This window comes from Microcebus murinus, chromosome 13 (assembly GCF_040939455.1).
Source record: "Microcebus murinus isolate Inina chromosome 13, M.murinus_Inina_mat1.0, whole genome shotgun sequence".
NCBI classification, from domain to species: Eukaryota; Metazoa; Chordata; class Mammalia; order Primates; family Cheirogaleidae; genus Microcebus; species Microcebus murinus.
This window is the reverse complement of record NC_134116.1, coordinates 75,191,260-75,219,005: the sequence shown is the minus strand read 5'-3', so window position 1 is coordinate 75,219,005 and position 27,746 is coordinate 75,191,260. Positions and strand designations below refer to the sequence as shown.

The 27,746-nt window shown below is 39.6% G+C and overlaps 1 protein-coding gene across 1 annotated transcript in view; it reads left to right on the top strand.

The window, feature by feature from the left end:
• The window catches only part of MTUS2 (microtubule associated scaffold protein 2), a 482,544-nt gene that overhangs the window by 191,905 nt on the left and 262,893 nt on the right, over positions 1 to 27,746 (top strand). Inside the window, exon 4 of the mRNA XM_076009524.1 lies at positions 4,204 to 4,398. Within this exon, the coding sequence (XP_075865639.1) occupies positions 4,204 to 4,398 (195 nt within the window). The remainder of the gene's footprint in view (positions 1 to 4,203; positions 4,399 to 27,746) is intronic.

The window sequence follows — 27,746 nt, the reverse complement described above, 5'->3', positions numbered from 1 at the left end:
AAAAATTCCTTATTGGCTCCACATTGCTGTCAGGAGAAAGACAAAATTCTTCCAGCAGACCTCTGCAGTTTCCTCCCCTGAAATGCCCTCTCTAGTCCCAACTTACCAGCTTCTGTTGATCCTTTATGACTCACTCTTGTTCGCCGCCTTCAAGAGCCCATTCCTCGCTCAGCCCAGGCAGGGAGAGGGTATCCCTCCCTGTGCTCCCACAGCTCTGGGTTCACGCCTCTGCCATGCCACTTAGCACATTTGATTGTCTGATGGTGCTGTTAGCAGAGACTTTGCCTCATTTGTTTTTATTTTGTAAGAGCTATAATGGCACATGGAGTCTATGAGTGTTTCTTGAACTCAGCTGAACTGAGTGGATATGGGAGCAGGAAGGAAATTCGGTTCTCCTCCTCGTCCTCCTATGTCTTCTTCATTTTTACTCTTCTTGAGGTAATTTTCATTTTCTGACCCCTTGAGCTATTGTGAAGTGGCTGTGATACTGACACTGCAAATGCCTCTGTTTTAGTCATCTGTCTTCTGGGTTGAGAAGGGCTGATCTAGTCATTCATCTTCTGCCTAATTTTCTGTATCTTCTATCATGACTTTATTTTCCTTTCCTGGAGCTAGTTAACTAGCTAGCTAGCTCTAATGCTCTCTTAGTCTCTGTCTCTCTTAGATTACAATTTTATTGAGATATAATTCACATGCCATATATTTCACCCATTTAAAGCATATGTGCCATAATTTTAAGTCTGTTCATAGAGTTGTGCAGCCATCGCCACAGTAATTTTAGAATAATTCATCACTCTAAAAAGAAACTTATCAATTTGTTGTCACTCCACATTTCCCTCAAACCTCAGCCACTGGCAACCACTGATCTACTTTCTGTCTCTATAGATTTGCCTATTCTAGACATTTCATATGATGAAGTCATACAATATGTTACCTTTTGTGTCTGGCTTCTTTCACTTGCCTTAGTGTTTTCAAAGTTCATCCAATTTATAGCATGTATCAGTAGTTCATTCCTGTATTAGTTTACCCAGGCTGCCATAATAGAATACCATAGACTAATAGCTTAGAAACTTATTTTCTTATACTTCTGGAGGCTAGAAGTCCAAGACCCAAGTGCCAGCATGGTTGGTTTCTGATGAAGCCTTTCCTCTTGGTTTACAGATGATCATCCTCTCACTGTGCCCTCACGTGGCCTTTTCGTTATGCGTGGGCAGAGAGATAGAGAGATCTCTGATGTCCGTTCCACTGCTTGTAAGGACATCAGTCATGTAGAATTAGGGCCTACCTTTATGACTTCATTTAACTTTAATTACCTCTTTAAAGGCTCTATCTCCAAATACAGTCATATTGAGGGTTAGGGCTGCAATGTATGGATTTTGGAGTCTTACAGTTCAGTCCATAACAATTCTTTTTTATTGTTGAATAATAGTCCATGATATGGATATACCACAGTTTATTTATAGGTTCATCGGTTGATGGACATTTTGAGGTGTTTTTTCTTTATGATGTATCTTCTTATGGTATATCTTCTCAATGATGCCACTGTATACAAGTTTTTGTGTAGGTATTTGTTCTCTTTCTTTTGGGTATATATCTTGGAGTGGGATTGCTGGGTTATATGATAACTGTGTATTTAATCTGTTTTCTAAAGTGGCCATGCCATTGCATATTTCCATCATCAGTGTGTGAGGGGTCCAATTTGTCTACTACCTCTCCAACACTTTTTACTCTGCTTTCTGAGATAATTTCTGATCATAATAATTATCATAGTGGGTACCTCATTGTGGTTTTGATTAGCACTTTCCTAAAACTAATGATGTTGAACTTCCTTTCATGCTGTCTATTCAGATCCTTTGTACATTTTTAAATTGGTTTGTCTTTTTATTCTTGATTTATAAGAGTTCTTTATACATTTTTAGTAAAAGTCCTTTATCACATATATGATTTGCAAATATTTTCCCCATTCTGTGGGGTTGTCTTTTTACTTTCTTGATTGTGTCCTTTGAAATAAAAAAGTTTTAAATTTTGATAATGCTCAATTTATCTATTTTTTGTTGTTTATGCTTTTTTATGCTTTTGCTGTCATATCTAAGAAGACTTTACCTAATTCAAGTTTATGAAGATTTATAACTATGTTTTCTTCTAAGCATTTTATAATTTTATCTCTTAAATTTAGGTTCATTATCTATTTTGAGTTAAGTTTTGTATATGGTATGAGATAGGGGTCCAACTACACTTCTTTGCATGTGGGTATTCACTTGTCCTAGCATTGGACAGCTCCCAAAAGTCTCATTCTTTATAGCACCAGCTCAGGATCCAGAATGTTGTCATCTGAATCTGGTCCAGAGGTGAATAAAGCCACTTAGATATCATTGAGCACAGCTCCTTGAGTATAATTCCTCTGTAATCAAAAACCTACACAGCGAGTTGGGGCAAAGTATACTCCTGCAAGTAGCCCGAACATACACACATGCACACACACACCCCCACACACACACTATGTGTCTTTATTTAAAGGAGGGTCTGGACTAGGGGAAAGAGAAAGCTAGAAAATAGTTTAGAGACCTACTTCCTGTGTACTTGGAATTCTGTGCTATCCATCCTCCTCTTCTTTTTATATATCTACATGTTCCACTGCTACCTTTCTACTGAAGATATTGATTAATATCTTGATTGAATATAAGTAAGGGTAGAATAATAATAATTGAATATAAGTAAGGGTAGAATAAGATAAATTTCTGTTTGAACACATCCAATGTCTTCATTAGCTCATGTAGTGATTTAATACACTTCATTTTCATTCCTTAATCAATATTAAATTAAATGGATGCTCACCACATGCCAAGGTGCTCTATAAAGAATTCCGACTTTTCCTTCTTTCACAAATATGGGTTTATTTTCTAGAAAAAGTATTTTGTTTGTATTCTTTTCTCTTGATTTTGTACAATCTAAAGTCAGTTATTAATTATGTTAGAAAGAAGATAGCCCATTTCAATGCCATTTTCAGCTCTCTTACTGTATACCTATTATTGAAATTACATCTGATTTTTAGCCATTCTTTTACTCTTCTACAGACATCATCTGAAATCAATTTGGTATAAACTTATTGTAAATATGATATCTCATACATAGAGATATTTTCACTGTTCTGAGGATATCATCTAAAATATACAAAATGATAAGAGAACCCCAGTGTGAAGGCATTAAACATGACATTGACTGCTGATACAAATGGACCATTACTACTCGTTAGTGCATTGTTTCTTCTTTTTCATGGTTCAACGTTTATTTTTCCCCAAACACTAGGACAGGCCTGAGTTGGGAATATTTGCAGCCCACCTCCCTATACCCTTTTGCTTCTGTACTCACCTGATTCCTACCATCCTAGTCCTGACCCGGGAGTCAGGAAACCACAGCTGTGCACATTCTGCCTTCACCTGGGCACACAGTGTCATAATTGTTGCACTTCTATTGACGGAGCCTGCTGCAGACCAACGCAGTGATGCTGAGATACTGGATTTGTAACTTGGTACTTTATTATTTCAAAGCACGATGACTTTGCACGTATTTGGGAAGTAATTTTGAAGTTTGGACATAACATAAAAATAGATAATGGAAAAAGGAGAAAAGAAATCTAACATCAAGCTCTGTGGCAGAAGCAGTAATACACTACATTGGAAGGCCACTTGCTCACCTGGACTCTGTACGGGAAAGGAGGTTGTGGCTCTGGGTGCTCGGGCAGGGCTTGGGCTGCACAGCTAGTAGCCGGGAGGGCTCAGATTTCAACCTGGCTAGCTCCACAGTTTATACTCCTCCCTCCTCCTCCCTGCAACCAACAGAAGGTCAGTGAGATGATTTCTGTACAGCTTTTTATAAGGCCTGCTAAATACTGGTTAAGATTACTAGTGAATATACGCCACAGGGTTCTTTGTATGTCAAAATGTAAGATATATCTCAATGTCACAAATCTAGGGTAACTTCTTTTTTTTTTTTTTTTTTTTCCTTTACATGTTTCTCTTTCAGGGTAAAGGGTAACTTCTAACAATAAGTTGTTCTCTGCTTCACTGTCCTAAGCATTGTATACCTTTCTTTGGGGTCCTAAAAAGGGTTGTTTATCCATCCTTGGTATTCTCTATCTTGTCGTGATCTGAGAATAATTTTCTCTCTGTCTCTCTCTTTTTTGGTTTGGGTTCATGCTGGCAGATTTAAAGAAAGTCTCCAGTTCAAATGCTGTAAAGTCCAGTCTCCCGAAATCTGGGCTTCGTCCTCCTGGGTACTCCCGTCTCCCGGCAGCCAAGCTGGCGGCGTTTGGCTTCGTCCGGAGCTCCAGCGTCTCCTCCGTGTCCAGCACCCAGTCCGCGGACAGCGCCCCTCCGGAGCAGGGCCGGCTGGCGTCGCGTAAGTGGGCGGGGCGGGCGGGCACCTGCGGGGCAGGTAATCGGCAGGCTCCTGTGACGTGTGTCATTTTCTTTGCATGATTAATTACGAATTTGGATTGACTCTGTTGGTCTACCATTGTTATTTTTAAATCATCTACTTAGGAAAAATTGCCTATTTGGCTGGCACTATACCTTATTATGGGGAGTTAATACGCTAGAAAAAAGATTTTAAAGCTCCTCTTACAATCTAGAAAATGACTTATCCAGGGACTGATTCCAGGAGCCCTCTGCTTCATGGATTCTAAGTAAGAAGTCAAAGAAGATCCTAGAAAGGTGTTGCTATAGATGGTGCTATCATAAAATATATTAGATATTAAATATTAGCTGAAAGTATCATTTAGTCACCTATGATTACCTTCACATTGGTAGAGCATTCGACTGGCTTTCTAAAAGTTAACTAAATGGTGTTAAAAATAGGAAAGCACTGCCAGCGTCTTCAAATCTTTGCCCGGGAAGGTCCCCATTAGCTGAGATGCTGCTGCTCCAGGCCTGGGTCCTGAGACTGATGTTGTAGACTGTATTTGAAAGTATGAATTAATAACCTTCAGAGCAGGTCACCACAGCCACTGTCCCTAAAGGGGATCTAGAGGCTGCCCAGTCAGCTGAGCCTTTGATGGCCAGACCCCATCTCAGCCTCAGCTTCAAAGTCATTGTTGTTGGATCTGAAGCCATGACATCTCAGATGTTGGTTTTCAAGACCTTGCCAGAGGGCCAGGAGAGTCTTAGAGCTTTCCATGTAGAGAGCTGTTTTGAAGGGTTTATAGAAGTTGAATCAAGTTGGAATCATATGAGAAAGAGAGGGATTGATTTATCGTTTTTTTCAGTTTCCTTTCTCCAAGCTTGTTCACTCTGTCTTTCTTGGGTTTACAGAGATGATGTGTGGAATATTTCTGCCTTTACAGTTATAAATTTTGGTCTACCTAATTATTCCTAAAAGTAATACACTACATTTTCCTTTATCCTGATGTGTTTGTAAGTAGGTTCTAAGTGTGTTTTCTTTGCTCTGTTGGTTTCCTGAAGGTGCTGTGGCTGAGACCTACTTTCACACAGGATTTGTTTTAGGAACACCAGTGTAATTATGGATTACATCATTACACAGTAGATGTCTCCAGATCTAAAACATGAATATAGTAAAGAACTATTTGCAAATGTGTAATCGAGGTTTTTAGATATATGTGGGCATAGTAACCATCTGAAGATTTTGTAATACAGGAGCAACTACTGGTCATCATTTTCAGTGACAAAATTCCCAATGACATGTTTCTCTTTTAGAGAAAGCATGAAAGGAAAATATTTCCTATAGTGTGTACCTTTCCATAAAAGGATTTAAGATTTTGATGTCTTAAAAAAAATTAACCTCTAGGCAAGTTGAGCCATGTCCCCGTGACAGTAGCTTTTGCTGAGGAGAGCTGACAGGTGTGGGCAGAATAATTCCAGGTGTGCTTAGGGAATTTCTTCTCACCTCTGCTTCAAAGGATACTAGGTAGGGCCCCCTGAGCACCCCGGGGAATAAGAGCGTATGTGCCCGAGAAAATAACTTCTTGTTTAAAGACTTCCTATTAAAAGTGACATTTACTCTATCCAGAAATATTTTCTATTTTTAAAAACATATGTCAGAATTGGTTTATAATTATCTGCTTCCTACTACATATTACAATTTTTGCTTTCCCAATAAACCATTGAAAAACCCCACATGTATTTGAACTGATGTCTGAGTGCCACTGATTATTATACCTATACCTGTTATCAGATTTAATGTCTAGAAAAATTTTGTTTCTGTTCCTTAGTGAAGAGATGATGCTTTGATGACAGGGATTAAGTAAAATAGGAAGCTCTTGAGAGAGCTGAAAGTCCTTAGATCATATCCTAAGAGCAAAGCTCTGTTGGCTCAGCTCATGGAAATAACATACCAGAATTAATTCTTTTTTTCTTCTTGGAAAGTTGGTCTTTTTGCTGACGCTGCTTTCACAAAGGATTCATTTTAGGAATACTGCTGCAATTAGGGATTATGTAGTGGCACAGTAGATGTCTCAAAATCTGAAGCATGAATATGATAAGGAACTGTAGGCATGCATCACTTGACTGTACATCTGAGAAATGCACAATTGGACAGTTTCATCCTTATGTGAACATCATAGTGTGTACTTATACATACATAGATGGTGTAGCCTAATACACACTTAGGTTGTATGGTGTAGCCTGTGGCTCCTAGGCTACATACATGTACAGCACGTTACTGAACTGAATACTGTAGGCAGTTGTTATATAATGGCATTTGTGTATCTAGACACACCGAAACATAGAAAAGGTGCAGTAAAAAAATGGCTTAAAGATTTTTAAATGGTGTGTATATACAAGGCACTTACCATGAATGGAGCTTGCAGGACTGAAAGTTGCTCTGAGTGACTCAGTGAGTGAGTGGTGAGTGAATGTGAAGGCCTAGGACACTACTTTTCATTTTTAAAGGACTGGTAGTGCAGTAGGTTTGTTCACATCAGCAACACCACAAACACATGAGTAATGAATGCGATGTGCTATAATGTTACGATGGCTACAGCATCACTAGGCAATAGGAATTTTTCAGTTCCATTATAATCTCTTGGGACCACTGTTTTATATGCATTCTGTTGTTGACCAAAGTGCCGTTATGCAGCACATGACTATGTTTGCAAATGTGTCATTCATATTTTTAGATGCTCATGCATATGGACAGTCTGAACAATGTCCATGCTGACTGTGGCATGCTATATTTGGGACACTTTTAAGTGACTGCTTTTGGCTTTATTAGTGTTTCCTAGGCTAGTCCACCTCTGCTGTTTTCCTGGGCCCAGAGGGGCAGGTGATGATAGTATGGAGTAGGGAACCCCGTGCAGTCACCCGGACATGAGGTAGCAGGACCATTTGGGTCTCAGCTGCTCCATGTGGCATCTTCCCTCTACCCTGGGCTCAGGCTCAGGGCCATTAGATCAACCCCACTGGGCAGAACAGAAGTACCCTTCTGTATCTTTTTACGTTTTCTACAAGACTTTGGTGAATGGAACAGACACAGGGAAATGGATTCTGTTTGTAAGTCCGTATGACTTGAAAATATCTTATCATCCCACTATAAACGAAAATAAAAATCTCAGGACCCCCAAACTCCTCATGCCAAAGGAAAGGTCAAGCCTGCAGGCTAAGTCATGCTCACCCCCTTCTAAATGAATAGCTATTGCTAACATTATCGATCAGCCAGAACCCCAGGGAAAAGTAAAAGGCCTCAGGCACGTAGGAAGGACTGCCTCCACGGATCATAGGATATTCTTTGCCGACCTCCCCAAAACAAGGACATGTGTAGTGTAACTTTAGGTCTTCAGGCTGCATCTAGCTCCTAGCACTGAAGTCTGTTCAGGACCACGCTGTCAATATTGATTACAAGTTTATCTTCCCAGGTGTAGAACAGAGACAAGATGAGATCAAGCATTCCTCTACCCACCCAGCTACATCTGCATAATTGATTCTTCCTTTATTCTCTTTTTGGTCTTCAAACATTCACTTTATCTTATATAAAATGTAGGCTTTACTGAGTACTAATCAGAGCCTCACAGGAATGTAAGAATTTGCCTCCCTGCTCACACCACCTTTTGCTTTCTGCACGCCTTCCTCCCCTTAAATGCTGAGTTCCCAACTCCCTCTTCTGAGAGCACAGGCCGCACGTGCTTCTGTGGTTAATGCTTCTCCCAGGCACGTTCTCAAATTTTGGCTTAATAAACCTCGACTGATCGAGATCTTTGCCTTAGTCACTTATTTTGGGTTGTCACTGCTCACCTCCCGCTTTATAGCTGAGCACACTGAGATCAGGATGCCCTGGGTCCCAGGTGGTGCTCTTCCTCCTCTGTTTCCTCCTTTAGAACTGCCGTCTGTGCGAGGTGAGACATACGCATAATCTGCGCATCTTTCCTTTCTACTTGGGGAAGCAAATCTTAGAGTCAGAGCTGCCTTGAGAGGCCCCTCGGGTCCAATCCACCTCTCCCCATCCCTTCCCAGGTTGTCAGCCAGCCCCTGGGGGGACACTCTAAGTGCTAGGAAGTGCTGGGCAGCTGTCATAGTTAGGAAGTGCTCTATAGGCATTCAAGCTGCCTCCTTGTAATTTCCAACTGGTCACCTAGTTCCTCTGGATTAACACAGGAGCCTTCATGTTCATTGTGCCTCTAAGAGAGCCCCGGCAGCTCTCCTCACTCCTTTATGGGTTCGTCATTTGAAGATTATGTATGAGGTTGGCTCATTTAGATCTTCAAATAAAACTTCAAATTATAGTAGGAAGTGACCTACAGCTTTTGTTTGTTTTAGATTTAGATTGAAAGGGAAAAGGAATTTTCTAACTTAGAACTTAAATTTAAACTTAAAATCATAGGTCTGACCCAGTGTGTAGCTCCTAGTTCTTTTACAGTTTTCGGAGAGGAAAGAAGATCCCGAATATGCTCTAAGTGATAGAAACGTAAAGAGAAAAACATTACCATACTGTACAACTTAGTGTCAGTAACACGTTATAGCCTAAAGTAGACAGGTTGAGCATCCCATCCGAAAATCTGAAATTCATAATGCTCCAAAATCCAAAACTTTTGAGAGCCAACAGATGCTCAAAGGAAATATTCATTGGAGCACTTCAGATTTCAGAATTTTGGGTTTGAGATGCTCAACTGGTATAATGCAAATATTCAAAATCTGAAAAAAACCCAAAATTCAAAACAGTCTGGTCCCAAGCATTTCAGATAATGGATGTTCAATTTGTACTTGGTTGTCACATGAATCAGTAATTAGGTGTAGACTTGATTTTCCCAGTGGGTAGGTAAGTGTAGCTTGAAGTCAAAACCTTTAGGGGTATGTGTGGAGGGAAAATAGGAAAACTTAGGGTTTCATGAGTTAATCATTAATGGGAATAGGTCATATCACCCAAGGATAGAATAATTTATGTGTAGGATCATATTTCATTATGTATTCTCCACAGCTCCAGAAACAACTTATCCCACAACTTACCCAATGTGGTAGTTTCCTCCTGGGAACTCCTAGGGCTCTTAGCTTGTGTCACTTTTTAATCACATAATATCTACTGTAGTTGTTTCTCGGACCTCTATAGATTATAAACTTTTCAGGGATAGGTGCCATGACTCTTAATAATTTTAGTACCTCTCACACTAAAGGACAATGTTCTTTACAGTAGTAGAATTTTAAGGAAAGTTCTCTTCCAATAGGAACTTTTTCTCTTATTGTATGAGTATGGAAAAAGAGATTTTTTTGAGAGTAACTTGGGTGGCTTATGGAGTGTTTTATACTGGGAACATCTTTTTAATTTGTGTGCAGATTTTGATAGTTGGTGAAGTTCATAATTACAGTTTTCACAATTTTCTAGGATCTCTAAAATGCTGTTTTCATTGACTTTGGTGTACCTAGGCATAATTTACACAAGTCAGAGGATAGAAAAGATAATAAGCCACTTACAGTATAATTATATTCAGAGATAAATTGTCATATAGACTGACCTAATTGTCTCACAAAGGTCCAATAATCTACATATCTCCTTGCCTAGAATTAGTCATTTTAAAAGAATTAAGCTAAAATCCTACTGTTGAGGCTATTCATGAGAGAATTTCAAAGTTTCCAGACTTATATGTCTCAATTTGGAGATATTATATATTCTCATTAAATTCTAGAGTTTCATTTCTTGGTTTAATACTAAAGTAGATGTTCTTTTAATTATTGAATAGGATTTGTGTTTGGGGGATAATACTCCGAAGTAGAAAATCGCTAGCCTTTTTGGAAGGTTAATCAATGAAAATGAGGGTTAATATGAAAGCTTTTTGCAATGTTAACTTCAGCATTTATGCTCATGAATACTACAGAGTATATTTACATATATAACACGTTTGATTTTCTGTATCTGACATGCATTTTAAGTAAGATCAGAGTTGACAAGAAGTGTTATTAATAACTCCTATGGAAACAGCCATTAACCTATCTCATGTTCCATTGGCAAAGAAGGAGTCATTTTTTATTCATGGCAAAAGGAGCTGAAGGTGAGTCATGAGGTCAGGTTTCAGAGACGCTATTGCCTATTTGAGATTAAGCCTAGTTGACGTATCTTTTCATTCCCTTTCAAAAACACTCAGACAATGATCAGGTCGACCCAGAGATAGGATTAGATTGTAAGCATATTTTGTTTTGTTTTAAGAAAGTTGACCATGTATGGTTATAAGATAAACTGAAAGTTTGGGGAACATATTTTTATTCATAGTAAAAACAATGCCTAGTTGAATCGCCTCATTTTTCTTGGCCGTCTTGTTTCATGAAGATTAGATTGTCCACTTTCCCTTCTCAGACCCTACATTCTTTCAGCATCTAGTACAAGCTTAGTGCTGGGGCTGCTGTGACCTGGAGGCCAGGGTCCCCACCCTGCAGGGAGTGGGAAAATAGGATTATGCACATAAATCCATGCAGCAAAATGTTAGCATGGCTGTGATTGAAGACCACACAGTGTTTGGTGGGCAGGTGGGGGAGGAGGCACAGGAAGGAGGGAAAGTGGATTCCCGTGAGTGGGGGTGAGGAAGACCCCACTCATTGAAGGTCCTCTCCAGGCTGGCTCAGTGTCACTGTGTTATGTCTTCAGATTTAATCATTCCATGCTGGTTATAGGTAATGACAACCTTCTGGATTTGCTATAAAATACCCCAGCAAAGAAGAAAAGAAAAGAAAAGAAAAAAACAACAACTAGAGGTGAAGGAAGATAGATGAAAAAAGTTTGGCAAATTTCTGAAAATCCTTGAAGCTGGATGATGAAATCACGAGGGTTCATAATGTTGCTTACTTCACTTTTTGTGTATGTTTGAAAGTTTCTACAGAAGAAGGCTAAAAATCCTACCTTGTCCCTGTATTGGCGTCTCTTTTATCTATTTTATTTTTACATTTAATGGTCCCTAGAAAGCTCTTAGACAGTTTTTTTCCTCTCAAACTTTTTGTGATGAAATGGACAAATAAACATTGTATATATTTACAATGTGATGTTTTGATATATGTATACATTGTGGAATGATTACCACAGTAAAGCTAATTAATATATCCGTCACCTCACATAGTTACCTTTTAGTGTGTGTGTATGTGTGGTGAGAACATTATTAACTGTCAGCCCCATGCTGAATACCAGAATCCCCAGAACTTACTCATCCCACATAAATGAAACCCTGAACCCCTTGACCGCCATCTCCCATTCTTAGGAGATGCAATAGCGTAGTGGTGAAAAAGGAGGACTCTGGAGATGGACCACCTGGGTTCATATCCCACTCTGGCCATTTCCTTGCTCTGTGACTTTGGGCAAGTTACTTCTCTGTGCCTTTGCTTCCTCATTGTAAAAATAATAATGATACTCTTAATAATAAGTAAAATCATTTTTAAAAACCATCAATAGGGTTGATAGGAACATTAAATGGATCGAGGCATGCAAAGTGCTTAGAACAAGACATTGCATGATAATAATCATGTTTTGGTGATCATTTCCATCCGTTGGCCATGTACATAAAGTTCAGTGTTGGGAATGATTCAAAAGCTCAGGTAGAAAAATGGCCATGATGGATTGATGTGTCTGTCACGGGGTAAGTAAAGGGCTTGTGATCACATCTAAGCCAGCCAGATGGCATCTATTCCCGTTCTAAATTTTTATAATCACCTTACACATGAATGGTGAAAAGCTTTCTGAGTGTTCAACTAAAACATGTATCATTTATGAGACATGATGCCAGAAGGTGATCGGTCGATTTTCATGGGAATCTCTTACTATTGAGCTATAAGCTGGTTGTTTGTTTGGAGATTTATAAAATAAATATAGGCAAGCAAAGTCATATTTTGATTTCTTTATCTAAAAGGGTTGTGCCTTGTCATTAGCATATTATCATTGAAGTTAATACATTCAATTGTGTTCCTGATAAATGAGACATATTATGCAAGGTGACTAATACATAGCACATTAATCTAAGCTGATGGCATTTTAAACTTCTGCTCAAAATAGAAACCGAGAGTTGGATCTGATTTTATTTCTGTGCCTTTCCAAAGTCTGTTGGGAAAATGGGAACATTTGATTTTGCAGTAAGGAAAGGGTTTTGTACAGCTTTTCATTTTGTGAAAGTCTAATTTCTATTGTACTAGGGTTTACTTTGTCAAATGTCTCAACCCAATTTGGGTGGGTGGCGAAAAGAGAAGAGTGAGAACAAAAACCAAAATAAGCTTCTGATTTCCTCTGGAAAGGCGGAAGTCAAACAAATGTCACTGATGGATTTAAGTATCTAGTTCCCTGGGATCTGTAATTATGTAATTTAAAGTATTCTTTTTAATGAAAAAATAGAATCATTTTCACTGAATCTTGCTGTTAGTTTTCCAAATTATTCCCACACATTCAGTTCTTTCTCTTTTCTCTACTTCCTTCCCACACATTTACAAAGGAGAACATGGTTTTCCTGCATATTTATTCAGCATTGCCTTTAAGTGAAAATATTTTTGTTATTGCTTAGCACCTAGTTTATCCACCTCAACTCAGATATCTGGGTGAAACTGTTAGAAATCACATTGTCCCTCTAGAGGTTTTTCAAGTTTATAAGTGCCATAGCCTAGCATGTTCTAGCTCATTCAAGATTTTTAGTGAAGAAAGGATACCTAAAGCTATGGGAACAGCATGAATAGTTTAGGTAAGAAATATGCTACATGCACATGCATGATATGTATCAAAAGCAGCATTTATGGTAATAATCTCTGGGAAAGTCAGTCAACCTCAACTGGACTCAGACTTGTGGCTGGGGAGACTTTTCTAAAACCATGGATGCTGTCTTTATCCCTGACTGGTTGTTTTATAAGTTCATTCCATTGGCCATGACACTGAGTCTTGGAAGGTGGAATAAATCTTCCCTATTGATCAGAGCCATTATCCTCATATAGAAGAACAGCAGAGAAAATGTCATTTAATGTTTTGTTCAAGAAAGCTTCATGGAAGTATAAACATACTAACTTAATCTCTCTCTGGACACAATTGGGCAGTACATAAAACAAGAAGGAAAAAGTGAGGAGAAAAAAAAGAAATATATTAAGTCAAAGGAAAGATGGAAGAAGAGGTGAGGAAGGGGGGTGAGAGGACTGGTGAGCTGTCTGTGAAGGGAAGTAGCTGAGAAGGAGAGTGATCCTCCACACTCTGTTGGCCCCTTTCTGGTTTTCCTGAGGATCTCCCATTGGGACGCTTTCCTGCCTTGCAGAAAAGGGACACCGTGAGAGCCAAAGCTGAAGACGGACCTCAAGCCAGGTCTTTAGGTCTCCTGAGATGTGGAAATTTGTATTTTCAATTAAGTTAAATGCCAGAATACTAATGAAGTGCTGTTTAAACAGCAAAAAAAAAAAAAAAAAAAGTTAAATGGATACTTAGACAAAAAAGAAAACTTCATTTCTGTGACCTGCGCATCTTATCACATGAACTTGCCATGCAGCGGATAGAGCTGTGAAATCACAGTAGGCACCACCTGCATTGCACATTCTTGAGCAAGAGCCACCCGAATAGAGAGTGAGAAGCCAGCTAAACATATAAATGTAGTGAAATGTAGATTTTTTTTTATCTGATAGCAGTTACTACCAGCCAAAATGAAATATTTTTGACATTGTGATTAAGAATGTCTAGATCTCATTAATGGTGTGACTGCTATTAATATGTCTAGTCAACCAATAGACACCAAAAATTGTATCTGGTGAGTGTGGGAATGTTTCAACACTAAACTGACATATTCTGTTGAATGTTCTTGCACAGCTGAATGTGTGCAGTTGGTATGTGTGTGAGACAGTTTTGGTTCCCTTGCTGATTTCAGTAACATAGCCTCACCAGCCAGGGTTTGAATGTCAATGAGTCCTACGTGCGTGTGCAAATCTGACATTGGCATCTGAAAGATCCTTTCCAGCCACACTGTGAGAATGACTTTGACCAGGCTGCATGTCAGCCACCACACTCCAGAAACCAACAAGTCACTAAGGGCAAGGCATTGTTCTTTCTTTGATTTCCTTTGGACTGAGTTCATCTTGCCCAAAATCATAAGAAAAAGATCATTGGTTTAAATATTGGAAAGATTTTTGTAAGTACTGATGATGATGTATCTTTTGTATCATTATATCTAATGTATCCAAACATATGTATGTAATATACATATGTAACATATGAAACAATACATGTGAAAATTTGTTTTATTGTTTCCTTTATATTTGCAAAGTACTGAAAGATAAGGAAGAAGAGCTGGACTGCTGGGCCCTAGCCTTACACTCACAAGCTGTGTTAGTGCGGACAGTAACCAGCAGGCCTCAGGCAAGCTGATTTACTGGTTTGGGCTCCAGTTCTTCGTTAGTAAAAAGAGGCATTTGAACTCAGTGATGTTCAACATTCCCTCCAAACGATTCTTTAAAAACAAGTCTCATGCGTGTTAAGCTGAATGGCAGAATGTGTGTATTTATTCCACCTCATGGTTGTGGGGCCGTAACAGAGCGTGATACCAACCAGGTCACCCAGGCACTGTCGGGTTGTGACTGCGCCTTTGCTTAACACCTAGTTTAAACGATGATGTGTAGGTATCTGTGAATAGCGTGGTGTTTTAGCTTGGAGAATACTGAGACATAAATAAAATGAGAGACAGCTTCCGTAAATCCACCTTCAGGCCTGGCCCCTGGGCTCCACCATCTCTGCTATGTTGGGGCTCTGTGGGGTTCAGTTCTGATATCTATTGAGCAATTCAAGACTTTGTGAAGACAGAGGGGTACACTGAGAATAACTAAACCCGTAAGATAGAATTAGATGTACTTAATATGTATTATTTTTACCCTAAATATATGCAATAAATTTAGATATATGTGGTAGGTTTTGATATAAATGTCCGGTTCTTCCTTTCTAAGGAACTGGCGAGAACCTTCTCCCATAACTAAGACATTGAGATTTCACTTTCTAATATCAGCGCCCTTAGTCTGTGGTTCTATTTATGTATAGTGGTCCTCCCTTATCTACAGGGGATACATTCCAAGACACCCAGTAGATGCCCTGAAACCACAGATAGTGCCGAACCCTGTGTACACTATGTTTTATCCTATTCGTATATACCTATGACAAAGTTTAATGTATAAGTTGGGCATAGTAAGAGGTTTAGGGGTGGGGAAACTGTGGCCTTCTAGGTCCTTAAGTGCAGCCTTTTGACTGAATCCAAATTTTACAGAACAAATCTTTTGTTAAAAGGTGTGTAGCAGAGAAAGGAAGATTTTCTTGCCTTCTTTGGTGCTTAAAAAAGAACAATCTTGAAATCAGAAGACTGCAAGTTACTACTCTTGTGCTTTGGGGCCATTATTAAATAAAAATAAAAGTTACTTGAATACAAGCACTGTGATACTGCAACAGGCAGTCTGATCATGGAAATGGCTACTAAGTGACTCGCTGGTGGGGAGTGTAGACAGCATGGACTCACTAGACAAAGGGGTGGTTCCTGTCCTGGGCGGGTTAGAGTGGGACTGCAGTGGAGTTCATCGCTATGCTGAGAATGGTTTTATGAACAGCACTAAGTGTAGCCTGGCGATTCAAAACTTATGAATTGTTCGTTTCTGGAATTTTTCATTTCATATTTTCGGACCACAGAGGACTATGGGTAACTGAAACCTCAAATAAGTGGGGAATGACTGTACTAATTCAAAGTTGACTCTAAGTGGAGCGTTTCTTCACAGTATTGCTAATTAAGTTTATTTCTTCCATAACGTTCTTCCTTAGACCCTTTTCCTTTCTTGAGAGCATTTCTTTACTATGTCTATACCACTGTCTCCGGTATGAGTGCTTTGTTCACTCTCTGTGTGCTGAGGTTCTGCGGGCAAAGAATGAGATGTTTTACAATTCTTTGTTTTCCTACATAGCTTCTTAATATGCATCCAAGGTTAAGATGGACGGATTTCCCTGGCAGAAATGCAGGCACTGTGGCCACAGCATTTTGTGTCTCCCTGTTGCCACCCATGGGGACTTCTAGTTAAGCATGCTGTACCCTGGCCTGACCAGGCACCTGGCTCTGGTCACTCTCACCACCCACGTACAGCAATGGAGGGCCACCAGTGGCTCCAAGAGCTGTGGGGGGTGTGGCCCTGCCATCCTCCATGTCTTTCTGTAACTACCACAGTCACGTTAGGTATTAGTGGATGCCAGTGCCCTGCTCTACTCACTCTCTTTGGTTTGAGGGGTTGGCTACTATAATAAAAACATGACAGGAGAAATTCAGGGATCCTCAATGTCATTCCTATGCGTGTGTGTTTATGCATGGATATATTAATAAGTATGTATGCATATGCACGGGCTTATACCCCACCTCTTGCCCAAATAAGGATGACAGGAAAGCGGCCACCTTAGGATCTCCCACCATGGCCACTGTGACAGAAAGCTGAGGCTTCTGTCATTTTTCTAGCACTATTTATTAGAAACTGGCAAGGAGCTGACACACCAGACAGCCGTAGCCATCAACTGCCAACACCCATTTACTCTGACTCGTTTGATTAGAAAATGAAAAATGCCAACACCTCTTGGGCTCTGTCAGCCTCGAGGTATGCCTCGAAAGTTGGTGCCACCAGAGGAGACTTCTCTTGCCACGAGTAAGGTTGGTTCATGAGGGCAAATGAGCCAGGACAGAGCCTGTCAGACGGTTTCACTGGAGAAATATGCCAATTAGGCTGGAGGTCCAGCAGCTGCTGTGTGTGAAGCAGGTGCTATTAGTGTGGGGCAACAGTGGCTCTGGGGGTTTTTCCCTCAGAGGAGGTTGGAGGTTTTTCCAAGTTCTTGGTGATCGTTGAGGAAAGGAGGCACCACGTAAGCCAAGCAAGTGACAACTTTTACTGAAAGCAAGATACACTCTCAGGAAAGGGAGTGGGCAGGCTCGAAAGGATTTTTTATAGTTTTACTAATTGAGGGGCAGAATATTCAAGGCCTCTATTAAGAATTTGGGCAGTAATACCTACACTTGGCGTCCCTCCCAATTTTATACTTTATATGGTTGTCTCAGAACCGTCATGGTGATTTCAAGAGTGGAGAAATTTTAAAACCACAATGTAAATGATATTATAATTAGCCAAAGTTCACATAAGGTGGCAGAGACAGCTGACAGGCTGGTTGAAGCTGGTTCTTGCCTCCCGTTTCAGCCCCTTTTGTTTAAGGTTGTTTACTTGGACACATGCACCCCAATCTTCAAGCCCAGGTCTCAGCCCTGTCATTTAGTCTTCTCCTCTAACAAAGGTCTGTGGATACTGGTGGAAGTTCTGTAGGAGCAGTCCCCAGAGAGCAGTGGAGATGGGGTTGGGGGCATTTGGTTGCTGAGCATGGAAATTGGTGGGACTCTGTGCTCCTCAAAGACTCAAGAGAGGGGGTATGTGGGCGGGATGGTGACCAGGAGTGTAGGAGGTCTTTAGACACTGGCTGGGTTCTTACCTTGGGCAAATCACATAATCCCCTGGGTGCCCAGTGTCCTCCCTATAAAGTAAGGTGGTAGGATGGTCATTTCTGAAATGCTTTCATGGATCCTGGGTCTCTGGTCCTGGGACTCTGGACTAGAAGGTTCTCAGGAGGTTCTGGTGCCCCTAGTTATGGGTTTGTTCCTTCTCATGTTTTTGCTCAGAAACTATAAGGAAGGCTCCTTATATTTCTCATATATTTTTCTTTTATCACAATTGGAGAACATACAAAGTATGCTGTCTATATACAGTATTCTCAATAAAATTAATAATTGCAGAGCTATATATCTAAAACGTACACATATTACATTTTTCCCAGTTAATAAAATCTAAGCTCTCTTGGTAATATTGCTAAAAGGATAAAGTCGTGAGTCTCAGTACTTAAGTAGACATCAGGCCAGTTTAACTGAGAAATAAATTCTCAAAAACAAATTGAAAAAAAATCTCAATACTTATAAGGCTACATTCATCCCATAACAATTTCTTTTGGCGTTTTACCTTGTATGTACTTGATACAAAAAAAAAGTAATAAATGGCCTAGTATATACCAAAACATAATTACAGATCTAGTGTTATGAATTTTAAATTTCAGAAGCATGTATGACAAAAAGTTTTTATATATTCTTTTATGTAATATTTTAGAAAATACCCCTTTTATGAAATTTAATAATTTAAACACTTTAGTTCATTAAGCTTTACAACATAAGTTTGACATGTAGAAATTATATGATGATGTTATTAAGGTAAAAAGTTAACTAGAATTTGTAGAAAAAGGAATAGCAGAAAGAAGTATCCTTATTTCTAATTCAGTGTCCTCTCCCTCAGACCTTGCTTGCCGCTGTTTGATGACAGACCAGAGTCTGACACCCAGTGCCCTCCGGCTTCCCACTGTGTGGCTTGTCTAGTTTTTAACCATATGGTTCTGTGAGATTTTATTCCCCCACCCCCCAAAAAAATCTGTCTATAGTTATGGCCCCAGGAGATGAAACAAATTCGTAAAGACCTACAATGAGCAAACGTCAGAGGATTGCTACATTACTGTGAAGGTTAGGAATCAGAAAAGGAAATCCACTATTACCACTGTTAATTTCTGTTATTTTAAAAATTCTGGCCAAAGATAATTAGGTGAAGAAGAGGAACATGCTATAAATATTGCAAAGGAGGAAACAAAATCATTTTCTCATTTAAGAAATAAGACACTATTCATGGAAAATCAAAGAATCTAAAAAGTTTTTAGAACCAGTAAGGACGACAGTTGTCATATACAGGATTTAAAAAAATAATTGTACTCTTCGTTAACTGCTAAAAGTATAAGCTGGAAAAAAAAGCCCTGAGTAATAGCAACAAAGAAACAAAAATCCAAACATTAAACAATGTGCAGGATCTGTGAAGGAAGGATCTGTTGAGGGACAGAAAGAGAAGATTTGAATAAATGAAAACACACCTCTTGTTCCTGGATGAGAAATTCAATACCATATAAATGTTGAATCGCTCCCCATTAACCTAAAGGATGTGTTGATTACTGTGCTAATTATAATCCCAGTAACTGGATTTGACAAAAGATTCTGATTTTTATCTGTAAGAATAAATGTACAAAAATAACAGAAAATATTTGAAAATAAAAAGCAATGAAGAAGCGTTGTCCTTTTAGTTTGAAATATTTATAATATTCAAAATTATTGCAATATAAATAGGCATCTCAGTGGAATGGAATAATATAAGAAATAGAAATAAGCTCCGATCAATCACAATCTCTTCATTTATGTATAATACATACACTATATATGTATACATATGTTTATTTATATCTAATATACATATTTAATGTGAAATAAAGATTTTGAGTAAGTATAATTCAGAAAAAAAGAAGTTAGATCTCTATCTCCTATCATATAACAATAAATAACTTTAAGATGAATTATAAGTACAAATCAAAGCCAAAAATAAAATCATGAAACATTGAAAGAGAATATAGGCAAATATCTAAGTAATCTTAAGATAGAGAAAAGGCTTTCTATCATGGTGTCAAAAGCAGAAGCTATAAGAAAAACATTAAATGAGCATTTTCAATAACTTCAATCTATATAAAAAGATGGAAAGTTCTTTTCAATTTTTTTAGCCCAATAATAAATGAAACTTCTATAGGTGGTAAAATATTATAAGGCAAACAATGAATGGGAAACATTTGTAAACTTTATTAGTGATGGTTATTATCCCTAATGGATTAGTCAGGGGTCTCCAGAAAAACAGAATATATATTTGTGTATATGTGTATATACATATATATATGGGGGGAGAGAGATTTATTATAAGGTATTGGCTCATGCAGTTATGGACTGAGAAGTCCCATCATCTGCTGGAAGACCCAGGAGAGTCCGTGGTATAGTTTGAAGTCCTGAGAGTCAGAGAGCGAATGCTTAGACTGGAATAGATTCCAGTCTGATTCTGAAGGCCTGAGAACCAGGGGTACTGAGGGCAGAAGATCTACGTCCTAGCTGGAGTAGCTAGGCAGAGAGAGAATTCACCCTTTCTTTGCCTTTTTGTCCTATCCGGGCCCTCAAAGGGTGCCCACCCATACTGGGGAGGGACATCTGCCTTACTTAGTCCACCAATTCAAATGCTCATATCTTCCAGAAACACCTTCACAGCCACATGGGAAAAATAATGTTTGTCCAGCTATCTGGCCAGCCTATGGACCAGTCAAATTGATACAGAATTAAATCATCACAACTAATATGTAAAGAACTCTTACAACTCAGTAAAAAATACATAAATAAACCATGTTCAACAGGACATGTTCAAAAGGACAGAGGACATACATGGACATTCATAAGAAAAGTGAAGCCAATATCTAACAAACTTATGGTAAATTTTTAACCATCCTTATTAATATAATGAAACAAACACAATATCATTTTCCCCTTTTATTAGACTGGCAAAGGTTGAAAAGGGTAGTAATACATAGAATGTCGGTGAGTATGTAGAAAACTGGGCAGTTTCATAGGCTGAGGTTGAATTCACAAATAGGTACAATATTTAAAGAAGATACTTCAGTAATATTTTAAAAGGGAAAACCCTTAATTTCATGAATATCTTTTCTCAAATAATTCCATGTAAAGAATTGTCTTAAGGAAGTAAACATGTATTTAAAACAGTGCTCCTTTATTCTTGTTATAACAGCAAAATATAACAGCTGAAATCTATCAGAGAATAGTTGGTTAAGCAAAGCATTATACATCCACACAATTGAAAACTATGAAACCTTTAAAAGTGGTGGTGTAGCTGTCTGTTTTTTCACAAACATCAGTGATTATTTAAATGGGAAAAGATCAAAAGAGAATATATGCATAAACCTATTTTTTGTACTTAAAATATATAATAAAAGGATAAATACCTAGATTACTTTCTACTTTAATGTTAATAGTTGGGATTATTGGAGACTTCTAAAAATGTTTATTCACTTTTATTTTCTAAACATGGACCATGAAATGAGAAAAGAAGAAAAAAAATTTGGAAATATAGTACAACTTTGAAAAAAGAGAAGAATAAAAATAGAAGGGGGAAAAGCTCATTGACCCATGGTTACCGGAGACCTGAGAAAGAGTATAAATTTCCATATGAAGTGAGGAAGGGGTTCAGCACAAGGATGCTGGGTCCCCTGGGGTCTGCTGTGCCTTGCCTTTCCCTCAGGTGCTGAATTCAGTTCTTTCTGGTAGCGGAGATCAAAGTCGGGCAGAAACAATCCCTACAACATTCCGACAAAAATTAAAAGACGAAAGAAGGCTGCATAAAATAATTGATACAGCAAGAAAAAGCAGAAGCAGCTTATGTTCAGAAAAGATCTTGATAAAAGCCACATTTATAAGTCATGTCGTGTTATGAAATTGACAATACAGGGAACAAAATGCCACAGCTCTTCCCTGACAAAGCGTAAGAGCGTTTGAAATTCTGCCATTTCCCTGTATTTCTCAGGGGAGTGTTGTTTCAGTGATCATAAAGTTCTCCATTATTCCTTATTACTTTTTTTTAAGAGGTAGCAATATAGATATTTTATGGCATATCTATAAGAAGTAACTCTCACTTATCCCTGAGGAAACTGTCTTAGTACAAGTTTGACGGATGTTGGACCCTTGAAAATGTCTTGGATTGCCCTCGTGTTAAAAAAAAAAAGCTACAGAAATATTGATTAAGAGCCCATTGCTTTTATTCTGTACTGGATACTTAAATAACAAGGCAGAAACAGATATAGAAGATGAGGATCTGGGCATTAAAGAGCTTATATTTATGGTGGTAAAAAAGAAATTCCCTATATAAAATTTATTTTATGTAAGGAATTATATATACACACACTTATTTTTTTTTGCACAATGTCATGTAAATAGATATGGGGAATTTTAAAAGAAATATAGTAACGAAGTTAAGTTCCACGCAAGGTGTATTTCTGGCTGATACTGGGCCATGGAAAGAGCCCAGAGCTTCCAGCAAGAAGACCTGAGTTCAAGACTCAAGACTTGAGTTCTGCCATTCACTCATTCACTCTCTCACTTTCCCACTTCCCCAAACCTCATTTCCCACTGTATTATGACAATGAAAACCTGTAATTGAGGCTCCTTTAGGCTAAAGGATATCAAATGTAGTCCAAATAGCAATACTTATTTTATAACTAAATCCTTAGCAGAAAGTTGTGTTCTTTATTGATGCAAAAGCTGCCCTTGGAATGAGCCTCTGCCCCTGAGGAGGGGGCCGGTACCCCAGGGAGAAGGGGCTCAGCTGCACTTGGGTCTCACAGGACAGCAAGCTTTGGGTTGCTGGCAATGGCAGGGAGAACATTTGAACCGGGTGTGAGTTATGAAAGAGGAGACCCTTCTAAATCAGCCCTTGCCCTGTGGGTTCTGTCACTACCTCTGGCTATGTTTCCTTCTCACTAGCCACAGTGACTGTCTCTGCTGATGACTAAACTGAGAATCCTTGCATTTAATGCAAAAAACACTCTTTCCTTACCCATATTTGCAGCTACTCTGGGAAGATCTATCTAGGTTTTTGTTCTTTCCCTGCTCAGTGAATACAGGTGAGATGCAGAATTTTTGCAAGGTTATCTAGAGTTGGCTTTGCCTGTTTCCATTCATGTGCGTCTCTTTGTCTAGCTGAGGAAGGGAGATGGATAGTTTAGAAACAGCCCCCAAAACCAGAGCTATGTGGTTACCTTTTAGAGACTCTTATAGGAATTGAAATGTCTACCTGCCTACTTACTGGTCAGAAACAGAGAAAGGAAAATAAACGATGCTGCTTTATCTAAACAAATTCACATCCCCGCTCATATCACTGCTTCTTTCCTTCAGTCACTTTAAACTGTCAGAGGAATTTGTCATATGGGGTGAAAATTTAAAAATGTAGTTTTTGTGAACAATCCCTGATTGTCAACCTCTTGATCCGTGTTGTTCCCAGGGCCTTGTTCCATGCCTGCTTTATACTAGGTGCTAAAAAAATGTTTAAAAATTGGGAATAATTTAAAAACCGTGGCAAAGATCAAAATTATAATTTCTTACAAATTTCTTCACCTTTGACCTTTGTATGGTTCAGATTTTTAAAAGCCTCCTGTTTTGTATTTAATATTCTCCTATCAATACCGGAAACATTTTATTCAAATTTACAATCAGCACTCATTGTTTTAGTTTCTCTAGTAAGTATCTCTTTTGTTTCCTTTCACTGCGCTTATTTTTTTTTAAAATACTGTTTCCTGTTTTATGTTATCAACTGATCTCATTTTCTTACTTTTCACGGGTAGTTTCGATGCTCTGTGATTCATTATGTTTGTAATTTCCATTTACATTTTTTCCTTCTCATTTTGAGGTTTTATCATCATTCATTAACTTACCATGTTGATATTTCCATTTTCATATTGAAAACATAAACATTTTTTAAAAATTAACTTTTCTGAATCATGTATTGCGACCCCTTGTTAGACTGGCAGTTTCCTCAGAGAATATAACAATAGTATTCTAAGAAATCGATGGCTGCAGCCCTCATGCTTCATTCCCTGGGCTTCTATCCTGCGCCAGGTTCGCACTGCCCCCGTTCCCAGTGTGACTGTGTAGCCAGGTAATTGAACTCCGTGACTCCAGGTGCTCTGGTCAACACGCCATTGCCAAATGTTTGTCCGTATCGTCCTTTTACAGAAACAACAAATCATTGCGCTCCCTTGTCAGTAGATAAACACCTTAGCCTGGCATTCCAGATCTTCCTCAGTCTACCCCGAACCTATTACTCAAGCTGTGTTATTCCACTGGCAATGAGGAATGGGACAGATACTCAGGAAACTTATATTTTAGGACTGGCCATGTTGTTGGCTCTGTTGTAACTGGAAGGTATTTAAGGTGAAGAAGACTTGATTCTTGCCATTGGAGGTCATAGGTTAGTAGAGGACACTGACATTCTATTTAATGTCAATTATTACAACATAGTGCAATACCTGAAGAAATAAAGATATGAAAAAATAAAGCAAATAAAATCTGGTGGCCTCCTTATATACGGTAGGATGCCTACTATTTTTTTTTTAAAGAAAAGCAGAAAATAACAAGTGTTGGGGATGTGGAGAAATTGGAACACTTGCGCATTGCTCATGGGACCAGAATGGTGTAGCTGCTACAGAACACAATACAGCAATTCCTCAAAACAATAGAATTTCCATATCATCTGGCAATTCTACTTCTGGGTGTATACCCAAAGACTTGAAAGCAGGAACATGAAGAGATACTTGCGCACCCATGTTCACAGTTGCAAAATTCACAATAGCCAAAATGTAGAAGAGACCAAGTATCTACTGATGGATGAATGGATAAACAAAATATGGTATATCCATACAATGGAATATTATTCTGCCTTAAAAGGGAAGGAAATTCTGACACACGTTACAACATGGATGAACTTTGAGGACATTCTGCCAAATGAAATAAGCCAGACACAAAAAGACAAATATTGATGATTCCACTCATCCAAGGTATCTAGAGTAGTCAACATAGGGACAGGAAGGAGAACGGTGGTTGTCAGGGGCTGGAGGGAGGGAGGAATGAGAAGTTATTGTTTAATGGGTATAGAGTTTCAGTTTGGGAAGATGCAAAAATTCTGGAGATGGCTGGTGGTGGTGGTGATGGTTCCACAGCAATGTAAATGTACTTAATGCCACTGAACTGTACATTTAAAAATGGTAAATGTATGTGCATTTTATCACAGTTAAAAATAAAGTTTAAAAAATCCAGTGGCAGCCAGTGATGTAGCAGTTAATAAGGAAATAGGGCAACTAAATCAAGTGGGCTACATGACATTTTATGACCAAGAAGCAGCTTGTAGGGCCAGTGGGTCATAGGTGCTACATCCAATAGCAGAAGCATCTTACAAATAAATCTCTGGCATCAGCGTGTGAAATCCAGGTATGTAGGCATCACAGGCAGCTTCGCTAGTTTAAACTGAGTAGCTGCTTGAGTAGTTTGCGATTCAACCCAAGAAACACTTAGTGTTGCCAAGCAACATATGACTGCTGGCAACTGGAGCAAATCTAACATTAATTTTATACCTCCTAAAATGATAGAAGAAATATTGAATCTAAATGTTTTCATTTCTTCCTACCCTATTGAATAACATAAACACTTTGTCAAGAACGCCCTGTGCTGTTTCTACAAGAGCAATGCTGCGCGTGGCAGCTACCACCCCAACCACCACGTTGTGTTTTCTCTGCTAAGACACAGTCAGTCTTTCAGGAGACCAGAGGCAACATGTGCTCCTGGATTTACACTGTGAGGACTAGTGGCTTTATTTGGGAAGTTCTAAAGTCACTCAGTAAAATAAAGCCATGAAATGGAAAGTTCTTACTTTAATGATGATTCTTGAAATTCACAGGACTCTTTTTTTGTTTAAGCTTAAAAAACAAAGACAATAGTTGGATTATTCATTGTATTTTTCTGCACAGAGGAACAGAGCAGACTTAAATGAGTGAGCTTTTGTTTGAGGCATGCCCTTACTAAAGCCTATGATCTACAAAAATAAAGTTAGTAGGAAGTGTACAAAATTGAAATGATTCAACTGGATTGGCCAAAAGATACCTGTAGAAGGGGTTTCTTTTTTCTTTTTCTTTTTCCTAAAGCCTATATTCTACTCAGATTGCTGTCTTCTCTGCATTTAACTAGCCCTATCTGCAGTAGACTAGGGAAGAATATAGTTAATCATGTGAATTATTTTGACACTCATTTTCCTTGTCCAAATACCAAGTATGAGGTTGGTGGGCAGCCTCGCACCTGGACTTCCTCTTCACCTTAACTCTCGCTTTGTCCTCAGAGCCCCTGGGGAGGTCCATCAGCACCTCATCTCTCAGTTCCTTTCATCTGTGATTCCAGTAGACTTTGGTTCCTGCCTAAGAGTTCCCACCTGTGGTCACACCTTGTGCCTTATTAGCCTCTGGGAGCTTCACTCTCAGTGCTAATCTGTGGCCACCTGTCCCATTCTTCCCTCTCTTGCCCCATTTCCACAGTGGCTTCTCGAAACCTCCGCCTCCCTCTGGAATTCTTGTGTGACTGCTACCCACCCTCTCTCTAGACCCATTCTAGCTCTTCTTTCCTGTTTCTACGCAAAGCTAAAGAAATTACCCCATGTGTGCCCTTGGCTAAGAGCCTTCCTCCAGTGGGAAGGCCTGGGTTAGGGTCCTTCCTCTCCGCCTGGCAGCTGCATGGCTTTGGGGAGTTAGCTGGCCGCTGGCAGCAGCTTCCCATCAGCAAGTGCTGTCCATGATGCCGATGTCACAGGGTAATTGTGGGGGCTACCATGCCTTACGTGGGTGGTGGCTGGGGCGTCGTCAGTGCCCAGTGTTGGTGCTGTGATCACCGGCACCGGTGTCCTCATTCCTCTGTCTCTGGTGCTGTCTTGGGTGTCTGTTTTGCGGGTGCTCCCAGGCCCCCATTGGCGGGCCCACTCTGCCTGGGTCCCGGCCATGGGGCTGTGGCCACACCACTTCTTTACTTGCTCCTCAGTGTTTGAGTCTTGGCTTTAGTAGCACCTCCTCCAGGGAGCCTTACCTGATTTTAGACACCTTTCCCTGCCCAAGTATGAGTGAGGGTCTCTGTCCCATCCTCCCATCCTCCCTGGACCTCCCCTCCCTCCGGGATGGTCAGTTTTATGTGTCAATGTGGCTAACCTGGAGTACCCAGTCATTCAGCGAAACGTTGCCCTAGGCTGCGGTACCCAGTCGTTCCCTGGAACAGCAATCTAGGCGCTGCTGTGGAGGTATTATGTGGATGTGGTTAACGTCTGTAATCTGCTGACTTTAAGAAAAGGAAGTTATTTTCTTTAATCTGGGTGGGCCTAATCCAGTCCTTTCGAAGGCCTTAAAGAGCAAACCTGCTGCAAGACGGCAACCTCAGCTCCTGTGCTGGAGTTTGCAGCCTCACCCCGCAGGCTTGCACTGTGGGTTTTAGATTTGCCAGTCCGTGCAGCTGGGTGAGCCATCTCCGTGATCTCTCTCTCTGTATATGTATTCCATGTGCTCCCGGCCTGTGTCTCTGGCGAAGGCTGGCGCAGCCCTCGCGCGTGCGCGCGCACACACACACACACACACACACACACACACACACACACACACGCACGCTGCTGTGGGCCCTGCGTGCTTCCTGGCCCTCCGCTGGCCTGACCGCTCTATGCAGTAGCAGCCACATTTCTCCACTGGCTTGTCCCGTGGCACAGCTTATATTGACAGTGAACCCAGGGAAAGGCAGTCAGGATGGGTAATGCCGCATCTTTGAGCACAGTGGAAACGCTTCT